This window comes from Balaenoptera acutorostrata, chromosome 9 (genome assembly GCF_949987535.1).
Source record: "Balaenoptera acutorostrata chromosome 9, mBalAcu1.1, whole genome shotgun sequence".
NCBI classification, from domain to species: Eukaryota; Metazoa; Chordata; class Mammalia; order Artiodactyla; family Balaenopteridae; genus Balaenoptera; species Balaenoptera acutorostrata.
The window spans coordinates 99,620,645-99,633,338 of NC_080072.1; the positions used below are offsets into that span (position 1 = coordinate 99,620,645).

Sequence of the window (12,694 nt, forward strand, 5' to 3'; positions counted from 1 at the left end):
AGCTCAAGGCAGAACCAGAGAAGCAGGGAGAGGAGACGCAAATTTCCTACAGTGACACAGCCCATAGGTGGCGGATGCTGGCAGTGGAGGAGGCAGTGGGCGCGGAGAGGCGGGGAGTGGCAGGGAAGGGTGCAGCTTCCTACCTGTGATATTGACCTCCACCTGGCCTGAGCGGGTGCCGATGGGGTTGGTGGCCTCACAGACGTAGGTTCCTGCCAGGCTGTAGTTGATAGGTCCCCTGAAGAAGAGAGTTCTGTTCTGGGCCTCCACACCCTTGGGGAGGGAGCCATTCAGCCTGCAGGGATTGGGAGACAAGGCAGAGGGTTATGACTCTCCAGCCCCAAGAAGCTGCCCCTGTGTCACCCACCTGACTTCAACACCATCAGCCCTTTGGCTGAGTTAACAGGCAGCATCTGTCTCGGAAGGGGTAAAAACAATAAAAAACAACAATCATCTCTTGCATTTGGCAGTTTTGTATCATTCAGTGTTTCACATTTGCTCATGACAGCACTGACATGCAGACAGGACAGGTAGATACTGGTCCCACTTAACAGAAGAGAAACAAGGTTCAAGGCCAAGGAAACATAGCTAGAAAGTGACAACTGGAGTTCTAGCCAGAGCTTTGGACCCTTGGCACAGGGCTCTTTCCACCACACTGGTTCCTGGTAGTTGGTCCTTGGTTTCCTGGGTAGCTGGTTAATAGTCTGGGGTCCTAACCCCAAATCTACTAAAGCTGCACCACTGGGGTCATGGCCTAGAATTTTAACAAGCTACTCGGGTAACGAGATGTGACCCATGTTTAGGAATTACGTTCCATTTCACCATCTCATTTTCTGGCTGGGCATGTCACAGGTCTTTTTCACGTGGGGAGAGTCCTAGAAGGTTCCTGAACACAGGAGACCTTTTCCTTCCTCCTGATCCTCCATGCCACAAAACTATTATTCTGTTGGACCCGGAGCTGAAATTGGCAAGCAGGCCCTGCCCACTCGCACCTTCAGAACTACTTCTGGTTCCAGGAAGTGGATGGTAACAAACAGCTAACGTGTGTCAGTGCCTTCTACTCCCTAGAAAAAGAACGTAGACACGATCTGGGCGGCCGTCTTCTGGCCACCCATGTCAACCTGCTTCTTAGTTTCCCCACGCCCCTGTCTTTCTGCTTTCTGTGTGTTCCATCCAGCTCTTCTCTGGGAAGAACCTTGGTTCAGGACATCAGAGCTGGCGGGGGGGTGGGGGGTGAGACTAGACACTTTGAGGTCCAGGCCCAAAGTCCACGAAGCCAAGAACGGGAGGATGGGCCTTGGGGCGAGCACTCTGTGAACACAGGCATTCTGGGCTGACTGCTGCCTCTTCCCTGAGAATCTGGGGGTGCTGGAGAGAAGGAAAAGGAACAAAGAAAGATCTGGGATGCTCCAGAAAGCCAGCTCTCCTGGGGACACCTCGATAAAAATAAATACTGGGGGCTGGGGTGGGAGTGACTCAAACTGAATCACCAAAGGGGAATGACAACATTCTTTATTAGGGGGCAGAAGGAAGGCAGATCACGAGGGAAGCCCCCCTGGCAGAATGGTTTGTCCCAAGGACCCTGAGGCTGTCATACAAGGGTGTGTGTGTGTGTGTGTGTGTGTGTGTGTGTGTGTGTGTGTGTGTGTGTGTGTGTGTGTGTGTGTGTGTGTGTCTCTCATGGCCCCTCTCCCCTTCTCACCGAGCAACCTGAGCCTAGACCTTCATTTCCTCCCTGCCCAAGGTTTCTGGAGGTGGGGTGGGTGGGCCTCCCTGTGACCAGCAAGGTTCCGGCAAGGCGACCAGCCAGCCCCGCAGCACTTACGTGGTCCAGTGGTACTCGGTGGCTGGGGGGTTGGCATCAGCTTTGCACTTGAGCTTCACATCCATCCGCTGCAGGTACCAGTTCCCATCAAACCCCTCGATGGTCACCTCGGGCTCGTCTGTGGGACAAGAGGTGATGTTTGAAAAGGGTGAGGTCCGGAGAGCAGGACTTGGGTGAGGGAGGCTCTGATGGGGAAGGGATGGAAGGGGAAGTGACATGGAAACAGCAGGAAGAGGGGGAAGAATGACAGGGAGGGTGGAGGTCACGGACCCTCGGAGCAGAAATAGCAGGGGAATGAGGAGAGGGTGGGCAAAGGGAGAAGAGGCGGGGAGGACAAAGAACCCCCAGAAAGAGAGAGGGAGGAGGAAGGAAAAGAGGAAAGATAAGGGGTGAGGGAAGGCGGGGTGGGGAGAGTGATGAGAGGTGAGAAGCAAAGGAGGGAGGGCTGGCGAGGGTGGGGGTGGTGTGAGGGGACCACGGCGCCTGCCCCACCCCGGGAGACCCAGCCCTCCGACACTCTGCCCCGCTCACACTGCACATTGAGGGTGAGGCTTTCCCGGAAGCGGTCCATGTGGTAGTTGACGATGCAGGCCAGGGATTGCTGGTGGGTTTCCCGGCTGGGCACCAGGCGGTAGCGGCTGATGACGGTCACCGTGCCGTTGGGGTTCCGGATCTCCTGGTACTCCGCCTCACCCTTCAGCCGCGTTTCCCAGGATACCACACTGGGAGGCTTCCCATTGGCCGAGGTGCAGGTGGCCACCAGGACCTTGTCATCCTGCCCCTTCCTGGCTCGAAGCACTGCCTGGGTGCCCTCTATCCAGTTGGTGGGTTTGGCTGCGGGGAACCAGAGAGAGCCATGAGTCTGGCTCTGTTGCCTCATCAAGGACACACAGGCCAGGAGGGCAGGTACCTGCCAGGCCTTGCTTCAGGTCACCCTGGCCATCCATGCCTCTCAGCTATGCTTCACCAAAGCCCCTCCCAGCACTTCTCACAGGGACCCCTTCGGGTCTAACCCACAGCCTTCCTGCTCTAGTCTTTGTATCCCCTTTTGTCAAGTGGAAGTCTTCTTGGAGTCCTGCTGTGCTCAAGCGGCTCTCTCCTTTACCACGGCGTCTGCCTGCTTCCTGGCCGCCTGGAAAGTGCCCCACGGTGGGGCTCCAACCTGAATACTGATCTTCAGCTCTGTCCACAGCGAAGCCCCAGCCCCCATCCCTAGTGAACTGAGACAGCCTGGTTAGAAGGGACCAGAAGCGCCACGTCCAGAGCACGGGAGCATGCCGACCCAAGGAGAGCATCTGGGGCCACTGACGATGGCCAAGCGCCCAGGCCGCAGGCCCCACCCAAGCAGAGAGGAGTGGTCAGGTCAGCTTACCCATCACAGTGAGATTGAGCTGGCTCTCTCGATTGCCGGCAGGGAAGGTGGCAAACTCGCAGATGTAGACGCCCTCATCCTCCAGCTCCAGGCGGGAGAGGCGAATGGTGCCATCCGTGAAGGAGGGCCGCAGGAACTCCACGCGCTCGCGGTAGGGCGCCAGCACCGAGACGCCCATGGCCGGGTTGTAGATGGCCACGTTCTGCTTGGAGCCATTGGTGGCCTTCTGCCACGTGACCTGGGTGATCTTCACGCCGGGCAGCGGGTTGGCGAAGCTGCAGTGCAGCACCACGTCCGTGCCGATGAAACCGTACATGGAGTCGTTCACCTGGACCACCTGGGTGTGGGCGCCTGGTCGAGGGAGATGGCAGAGGGTGGTCAGGGACAGCCACAGCCCCCGCCCCAACTCCCTGTGCGCTGGTCTTCTATTTTCCAGTAGTCATTATTTAAAAAAATTCTGACTCTAAAATAATAATTGCTTGTTATAGGAAACACTGTTGTGGGCAATACTAAAAAATACTGAGAAGAAAATGACAACAACCCATGATCCCACCACTCGGACATATCACTGATCATCTGATAGGAAGTGTTCTCTTTTACAGCCTTCTCTATACATCCAGGTAACCATCTGTTTTTTTAAACAAAATCAGAACCGTACCGTAATCTGTTCCATAAACTGTCCTTTCACTTAGTGATATAGCATCAGTGTTGCTCCATGGCAGTAAATATCCGTCCACACCCTTATTTTTGATGAGGGTTGAATGTGCTGCTTTTTGAGCAGAGGCTCAGCAGAGGAGCCACCAGCTGCTTCACCTTCCTGGGCCTCGGTTCCCTCGTCTGATAAATGGGGCGGATAATCCAGTCCTCTCTAGCTCACAGGTTGCTAGGAGAACCAAATGGTATGACGGATGAGAAAGTGTCAGGAGGCAGGAAGCGCTGGGGGAGCACCGGGGCCCACAGTGGCCATCATTATGGACACCTCCACTGCCTTCTCCCTCTGGAAGGGCTGAGGGCCCGGGCCCTGGGGTGCACTGGCTTGGCCCCTCTTACCCAGCAAGGCAGCCGCACAAGGCTCAGCCTCTCTGGCTCTAACTCGCCTTCACAATCAAGTCGGGATGTCTTAACTTGGCATTTGACGTCCTTATCACCTGGATCCTGCCTTTCTGTCCACGTCTCTCCATACATGAGGCCTTCCAACCAGGTCAGACTGGACCCCTCCTCAGAACGTGCTATATTTCTGTGTTTCCTTCTCCCTCTTCCCATTTATGCATCAATTTCTGAGTCTATTATCAGCACTGGAGTCACGTCAATGAGCGATTCAGTCCCAGCCTCCAAGGAGCACAGAGCCGTCGATGCTACATGTCTAGGCTCCTGTTCCTCTGGTTCCCTGGAAGGCCCTGCCCCTTTTCCACCTGTGGATATCCCACTCAGGCCGCCTCCTTTGGGAAGCTTCCCTGATCCTCCCAACCTTATTACAGCTCTTTTCTGCCTGGGAATGTGGTTGTTCACACCTCTGGCTTCTCCTCTGCCAGACGGTGAGCTCCTCCAGAGCAGCGTCTGTGTCTTTTCCATCCCTGTAGCCCCAGCGCCTAGCCCAGTATCCAGCACACAGTAGGTGCTCAGTAAATATTTGTGGCCAGACAAATGGCACTGGAAGCCGTGAGAGGAGAGATTTGCAAGAGGGAGGGAGTGATCAGTGGCATCGAATGAATGAATAAATTCCCTCTACTCTCCCTACCGATTTTGCTTTATTCCATCTCAAGTGGCTTCTGTTTGGGCTTTTCCTTAACCCTGAACTTGGCTCAGTCCTTCCCTCCAGCGGGCTCACTCCTGAGCTCTGTCATCAGCCGTCCTTCCATTCTTATTTCAGTTACTTTATTGAGTGCCATCAATAACATCAGTGTCAGGCCCTGGACTGACCCAGAGCCCGAGGGGTGGCCTAAACGCACCCCCCACTACGGGAATCTGCTGCTCCAGCCTGGGAACTCGGGGCTTACGCTCGCCTCTGCACGATGGAGGTGTGAGCAGGCCACACTCCTCTGAAGGGTCCCGAGACCACGGTCAGTGAAGTATGCTGGCCCCCACACCTCCCCTCAAGAAGGTACAGGCCAGGTCTCTCCAGGCACTGCGGTATCCCCTGTGTTTGGCACACAGTAGGCACTCAAGACACGCCTGCTGAATAAGTATATCATTGGCCCTCCAAGCTAGGCCCTCGCCACGCTCTGAAAGCTTCCCTGACAGTCCCCTTCTCTATGCCCGCTCACGTCCACACAGCCCTTCAAGGTCCACCTGGGGTACCACCACCCCACCCCTCCAGCTGTCCCCTTGGCCGGTCTGGGCGGTTCTGACATGTCCCCGGCAGAGAACACTGTGGGCTGGTGGGAGAATCATGCGGGAGACACCCAGCAGGGGGTCAGGAGGGCTGGCTTCTAGCCCGGCTCCGTCTTGAGCTCGGCTTGGCACCTTGGCGGGTCACTTCCCCTTCCCGAGCCCTCTTTTCCTCCCCTGTAAGGGAGCAGGCTGGACTCCACGATGTCAGTGGTCCCTTCTGGCCTTAACAGTCTGATTCCCTGAACTGCAGCCCAGCCCAGCTGTGGCCTCACCCCTGACACAGTCCCACAGTGAAGTCAGTGGGCCAGTAAGCCCAGTACTCCTGCTGACTGGCCAGTTGGCAAGCACCTAAGCCCTAGCCCTTCCAGCAGGGTAAGTGGGTGCTCCCTCCCACACGCCCCAGCCTCTACTCGCCAAGCCTGCTGGCGGCTGCCCAGCGGCTGAGATAATGTGGGTATAATTGGGGAACTTTCACCACACAAAGCTGGGAACAGGAAAAGCCAGTTGGGAAGGCTCGGGCCACGGTGGGGGGGGTGGGTAGGGGTGTAGGCACCAGGATCCACCTTGGGATTGGTGCCAGGGCACAGTGGGGCCTGCAGCGGGACACAGCCCACCAAGCCCGCCGCCACCCCATCTCTTTTCACCCGCTGGGGATGTAGGGACAGGCAGGGTTCAGTGCCTGGAGCACAGGCTGACATTCATTCGCCACGTCCTCAGCAGTGACGTCACCCTGCAGAGCTGTGAGCGTCAGGAGGGGAGACGGCTGACTGCGGCCTGGGCGTGGGGAGGAGACGCTTCTGCAAGGGGCTCAGGTGCCCCAGAAGCCCCCTCTCACCCATCAGCGCCTCACCAGGCTGAGGTGGCCCTCCCCATCCCATGTCTGTTTTGGGGTTGAGGCTGCTGTCTCCTCTCCTGTGTGACTCTCCCAGAAGCAACCCCATGGCAGGCGGGGCAGCGAGGAAGGTGCCTGGGTGCCCGCTCACTGCGCACTAAGTGGGTTCCCTGGGTTCCTGCCCCTCTGCCCCCGTGATGAGCGGGCAGGCGGGCGGGAGGACCTCTAAGGAGCAGGCAGGTGCATCCTGACACGGGCCTCTCTGCCTACAGCTTACTGTTAGCCTTGTCTGCTCTTTCCACTGTAAGCATCTTTGCCGCAGATGCCTTTGCCACATTTCTTGCCGCATAACTAATTGTCCGTAAGGCAATTTTGCCGAAAAAGATAAAATAATAAAACATAAATGAGGGACATTAAAAAGGCCATAATGAAACAGGAGAAATGAGTAACAAAATTAAAAAGACCTTATTGCAAAATACGAAATATTTGAATTTAAAATGTGTGTAGGGACTTCCCTGGTGGTACAGTGGTTAAGAATCTGCCTGCCGATGCTGGAGACAGGGGTTCGATCCCTGGTCCGGGAAGATCCCACATGCCGCGGAGCAACTAAGCCCGTGTGCCACAACTACTGAGCCCACGCGCCACAACTACTAAAGACCGTGTGCCCTAGGGCCCACGTGCCACAACTACTGAGCCTGTGTGCTGCAACTACTGAAGCCTGTGCGCCTAGAGCTCGTGCTCTGCAACAAGAGAAGCCACCGCAGTGAGAAGCCCACGCACTGCAATGAAAAGTAGCCCCTACTCACTGCAACCAGATAAAGCTCGCGCACAGCAATGAAGACCCAATGCAGCCAAAAATAAAAAATAAATAAATAAATAAATAAATAAAATGTGTGTAGATGCATGGCAATACGGTGCAAAGAACTGATTTTCTTTTGTGGGTTGTACTTGTCTAAGCAGTAAGCACTTGTCTTCCAAGTCTTTCGTTCATATTATTTTATACATTTGTTGATTCGTCTCCTCTTTTGGTATCGAACTTTTTCTTTTCTGCTAAAATTTCTTCCTTCATTAAGAGAGGTATCAGTTTCCAAACACTAGGGTGCATGATTGTAACTGAACTTTGTGTTGCGTTGGGAAAGCCTCTGCACTGCTGTGTGTTCTCGGCACATTGTCTTATGTCCATTGATAGACTTTCCAAAAAGTTCTATGGGAAATGTAGGCTCAACTCTGTGCCTTCGAGGCCCTTGGCCTCTTTCTCCTCCAACGTAGTGTGTTTCAAAATACAAAACCAACTCTTGGGGCAAACCATCATCTTCTGTCAGCTTGATAAAGCCATCAGTAATGTCACTAACTGGAAGAAACGCTAGCACATCTCAACTACTTGAAACCAAACTGTCAAACCAAACTGTCAACCAGTTATTTTCTCTTTCATGGCAAAATCGCCTCATGGCCAATTAGTTATGTGGCAAAATGTTTGCAGCAAAAATGTTTTTGGTGAAAGCACCTAGAACTGCTGCTGTTAGCAGGGCCGGTGAGGGGACCCTGGCGGGTGGGCATAAGGGAACGCTTGGAGTATGGGGTTTGGGGTCACTGAGGGCGGGGATCCTAGAGTTGTGGAACTGGGAGGGGCTGGGAAGACTGGTAAGGGCTGAAGGCTCTCCTTTACCTTTCCCCCCACTTTAGGCTTAGGGACCCGGAACCCAATCCACGTGTCTTGGTCGGGGGATGCGGGGGTGAGGGGACTATGGCCCTCATTGTTTAGATTGGGCAGATTGGGAGGCTTTCAGAGAGGGGGGCACACTCTACCCCAGTGACTCTGACAGCCAGGGTCAGAATGCTGCAGGCACCACCGAAAAGTGAGAAAGGGCTAGTTGAGGGTGGGGACCCAGGAGAAGGGCCCTCCTCTGTGCAGGATGAGGTGGATTGCAAGCCTTCTCTGGAAGGCCTGAGAGAAGGGGTGCACTGCAGGGGAGTCCCCTTGGGGACCACACAGCCCCTCTCCTCTGCTGGTCCATGCCTCTCCACCAAGCACTCCAGCCCTGACAGCCCGAAAACTGATGCCTATGTCTCCCCTACCTTGCCCAAGCTCCTCCCACCCTCTGAAGAGAAGGTCATCATCCCCATCAGGCAGTATGGTGGGTTGTGAAGAGCCAGACAATGTGGGTTTGCATGCCCCCCCTGTCACCTATGAGCTGTGAAAATTTGGGCAAATGACTTAACCTCTCTGTGCCTCAGTTTGCACTGAGGATGCACATCTGTAAAATGGGGATTATAATAATACCTATTATAAAAGTTGTTGTAATGATTAAACGAGTAAATGTGAGACTCGAGGACAGCACTTAGCACAAAATTAAATGCTCAGTAAATGTTAGTTGCTATCATCCTCCTCACCACCATCAACATCACCACCACCATCATCACCATCATCATCATCATCATCATCACAATCACCATCATCATTTCTCATTTATGAAGCAGGAGGCCTCCCTTCCTGGCACTTCATTCAACAAATATTTATCGAGCACCTTCCCAGTACTAGGCACTGTACTGTGTGCTTCTAGTCCCCCTCTTCCAGGAAGTCCTTCTGGACTCCTCCTACTTAGCTGACACCTCTATTCATTGCCCAACTGCATATAACATGAATCTGTACCCTTTTTTGTTTCCTCCATGTGTGTTTAGCATGTTTTCTACTGTAACCCCCCGTCTCCAAATAGACTGCAAGTCCCTGTGGGAGAGGGAAGGAGCAGGTTTGACCTTGGGTTGAGCTGATCATGTCACGGCTGATGCTGGCAGGGTCCAGGGCTTGGAGAGTACTCTACAGACTCTCTCTGGTTCCCCAAGCAGCTAGGGCTGGTCCACAGAAGGTACCATCTCTTCTTCCCCACAGGCTCCCTCTTACATGAGAAGCAGAGGCTGTCCCTGATGTGGGAACCAGGACCACCAAAATGGTAGCACAGTGGAGCTCAATGGACCATGCAACCCATCATTTTACAAAGGAGGAGACAAGGGTCCAGAGCAGTTGGGTCACTTGCTCAGGAACACAGAACAGCAGTACCCAGCCCAGTGCTCTTCCCAACCTGCCATAAAAATAGACTCAGGTTCTCCATCTAACGCTCCAGGGCCTCATTCTGGGTGGTGTCCCTCCTGTGTAATCTCAGTGCCTCCATTGCTCCTTTGGAGAAATGGCACAAAAATGCCAGTTACAGTACTGCAGCCACAGTGCCTGCGGGCTACCTGCGCTGGGCTTGGCGGGCAGGTGGGTCAAGGGGCTGGGGGCCAGGGATGGAGCCCCCATCGGAGTCCAGTGACTACGTGTCAGGTGCAAGGTCAGAAACAGGGACTTTTGGGAGCCCAGGTGGGGGGTACCTGCAGGAGGCTGCTATGCACAGAGCAGGAAAAAGCCAGGGAGGGGGGGAGTGAGGGTGAAGAGATCCACTGGGACCTGTGTCCTTGGCAGAGGGGTTCTTTTTTTTTTTTTCTTCAGTTTTCTTATTCTTTTTAAAAAATACTATTCTATTTTATTAATTAATTAATTAATTAATTATTTCTGTCTGTGTCTGGTCTTAGTTGCGGCATGCGGGATCTTCACTCAGGCTCTTCATTGCGGCATGCAGGCTTCTCTCTAGTTGTGGCGCGTGGGCTCCAGAGTGTGTGGGCTCTGTAGTTTGCGGCACGTGGGCTCTCTAGTTGAGGCACGTGAGCTCAGTAGTTGTGGCATGCGGGCCACATGCCCCATGGCATGTGGGATCTTAGTTCCCCGACCAGGGATTGAACCTGCATCCCCTGCACTGGAAGGCAGATTCTTTACCACTGGACCACCAGGGAAGTCCCAGAAGAGGGGTTCTTGCATCCTAAGGATACCATAGAATGAGTCTGTTTCTTTTCCTGACCTCATGCCCTGCCTATTTTCTCCCTGGCCACCCTATGAGCTCCAGGGTCTGGGACCCAGTTCCCGGGGACCTGTGCATACGTGCCTCAGTTTCCCCACTGGCGCTGGGGTCGGGCAGTTTGGACTGCCTTCGTGGCTTCTCAGAAGTGCTGAGCCAACAAGGCAGGCATCAGGCTGGCCCCCGAGACGTCACGGACCTGCAAAAGCCCCAGCTCAGCAACAAAACACAAAGGCTCCTCAGCTGTGGCCGACAAACCTGCTCCCCAGGGCCCTGCCCGCCTGCCCTGCCTGCCATCGAGCTAATCCGAGGCTGGGGCCACGGGTTCCCACGCAGCGGGGTGTGGCCCAGAGCGGGGGCTGCTCTCCTCCCCGTACCCACCTCGACCAGTTTGTCCCCACCTTTGAAACCTCAGACCCCTCTCTCCCTAGCCGAACAGGCTGGGACTGGGCCCATGTGGAGGGTGAAGGGGAGGGCCGGGGCCGGGGCCGGGGGATTCAGAGATTCTGGCACGGGCTACCTCTTCTTCTGTGTCCCACTCCTTTCCTGAGACTCTGCCTGGGTGCCCTCAGTTGGGTGGGCAGAAGTGGCAGGCCTGGCCTGGGTGGGAGGCACTGGGCCCTGCAGAAGGGGCCTCTCTGAAATCGGCATCCTTTGGGATCCATCTCTAGGGCTTTCCAGGGATGCTCCCCTGCTCCCTGCCCTGGAACTGGCAGAAAGGAACAGGACATCCGGTGAGAAACCAGCTAAGTGGTAAGGCGGAATGACTCACCCATTGGAGGGGGGAGAGCCTCCAGACGAAACCCTGCTGAGTCAGCACAGTGACCTAAAGGTTATAGGTCCCCTCCTCCCAGTGCAGCTACTTCTCCAAATGTCAACTCCCAGGGCTGCCTAGCTCCTCACTTTCTGGTGTCACGGCCTAACCTCATGGGGGAGAGGCTAGTGAGGTAGAGGGTGAGATTCGGAAGGATTCCCCTTCCTAGGGTTCCCTCCTCTGGGAAGATTTTGCCAATCAGTGTCGCCTGGACCCAATCGTTCTGCCAGCAAGAACCCACATGAGCAGGGCTCTCACTGAAGTCCTTTGAACTTGTCCTGTCTCGTATCTATGCCCTGGGCATGTTTCCCTATTAGTTCTGGAGCTCCCCAAGTGCCCAGGCTACATCTCCAGCCTCCAGCCTCTCCTCTACATCCAGGATGGGGTCCGGGGTGAGCCAGGGCAGAGGGCTCAGTGAGGAAACAGAGAAGTGGCAGCTGGCCCAGCTCCCGTCCCTGCACCCCTAGCCCCCCGTCACTGGGTCTGGACACGGCAAGAAGGCGTGAGGGCCGAGTCTAGGCTGAGCAGCCCGGGCCGGTGCCACTGTTAGCTCAGCACTAATGCTCCCCCTGCCTTCTGCAGAGCAGGGGCTTTGCCTGGAGGGATTCTCTCTGGGAGCAGTGCCTACTGGGACGGCCCCAGGTGTCCTGGAGCCTTGCGTCCCCTCCACATCCACCTTACCAGCAGAGGTGATGACATGCCGTGATCCCACAGCCAGGGGCTAACTGCTACTGTCCGAACCCAGGCGCCTCCACCCCTCATTTGGGGTCACAGAAACCGCCAATGCTTTCCTCTGGGCTGATGCACACCCTCCTCTACTCCCCACGCGGAGCTGGTTAATGAGGGGCTGTGGGGCTGGCGCCCGGCGCCTGGGGCGCGTGAGCACAGTGTGTGGGAGAGGAGGGGGCGCGGCAGCCTGGGCAAAGCCCCAGAAGGAGCCGGAGTGGAAGCCCGGGATCTTCCAGACGGGCTGGGCCGGCCCTGCTCTCTGGCAGCGCGGAAGCCTCCGGGGAGCGGTGGCGGTGGGGCCTGCTCCGGTCCCATCTCTCCCCGAACCCTAGGAGGAGAGGTTGGGGGATGGGGATGAATCAGGGAGCTGGGTTTTGCCTTCTCCCACTGAGGAGCAAGTGGCCAGAGACACCTGGACGGCTCTCCTCTAGGCCTGTTTTCACGCTGGCTGCCCATCCCCAAAGCCCAGGGTAGGCTGGTCTTGAGCAGCTCCTGACTCCACTCCTGGCATCCCAGCAACAGGGAGCCTCTCTCGGCTCTGCCCCCTCCATCTCTAGCCTTCAGGCTTCGCCTCTCGGTCCTCTCTGTACTGCTCACCTGTCACCTTTCCTCTGGCCGGATGGTGGGAAGGGAGGGTACTTACTGGAAATTGGGAGAGGCGGGCTCTGGCCCCCATTACTTGGTCACTTTTTTCTGTATGGCCTTAGGTAGGGCAGTTTGCTTCTCTGACCTTAGTTTCCTTTTCTGTAAAACAAGAGTGCTGGACCCCATGTCCCTGGAGGACTTGACTTTGGATGTCACCTGTCCAGCTCTCTCTCTGCCCCTGCTCTGCACCTTCCCTGGATCAGCCTCTGGAACTTCTCTACCAAGCGGGTGCTCTACCTCTGTATACTGCCCAGCTCCT

The 12,694-nt window shown here is 55.7% G+C and overlaps 1 protein-coding gene across 2 annotated transcripts in view; it reads right to left on the bottom strand.

Annotated features, from left to right (window-relative positions):
- Positions 1–12,694, bottom strand: part of NECTIN1 (nectin cell adhesion molecule 1) — an 89,916-nt gene that overhangs the window by 35,433 nt on the left and 41,789 nt on the right. For both annotated transcript variants that reach the window (XM_028162488.2, XM_007196679.2), the window contains exons 2-5: positions 3,198–3,548; positions 2,357–2,659; positions 1,826–1,943; positions 144–295 (exon numbers count right to left, since the gene is read on the bottom strand). In XM_028162488.2, coding sequence (XP_028018289.1) covers positions 144–295; positions 1,826–1,943; positions 2,357–2,659; positions 3,198–3,548 — 924 coding nt within the window. The remainder of the gene's footprint in view (positions 1–143; positions 296–1,825; positions 1,944–2,356; positions 2,660–3,197; positions 3,549–12,694) is intronic.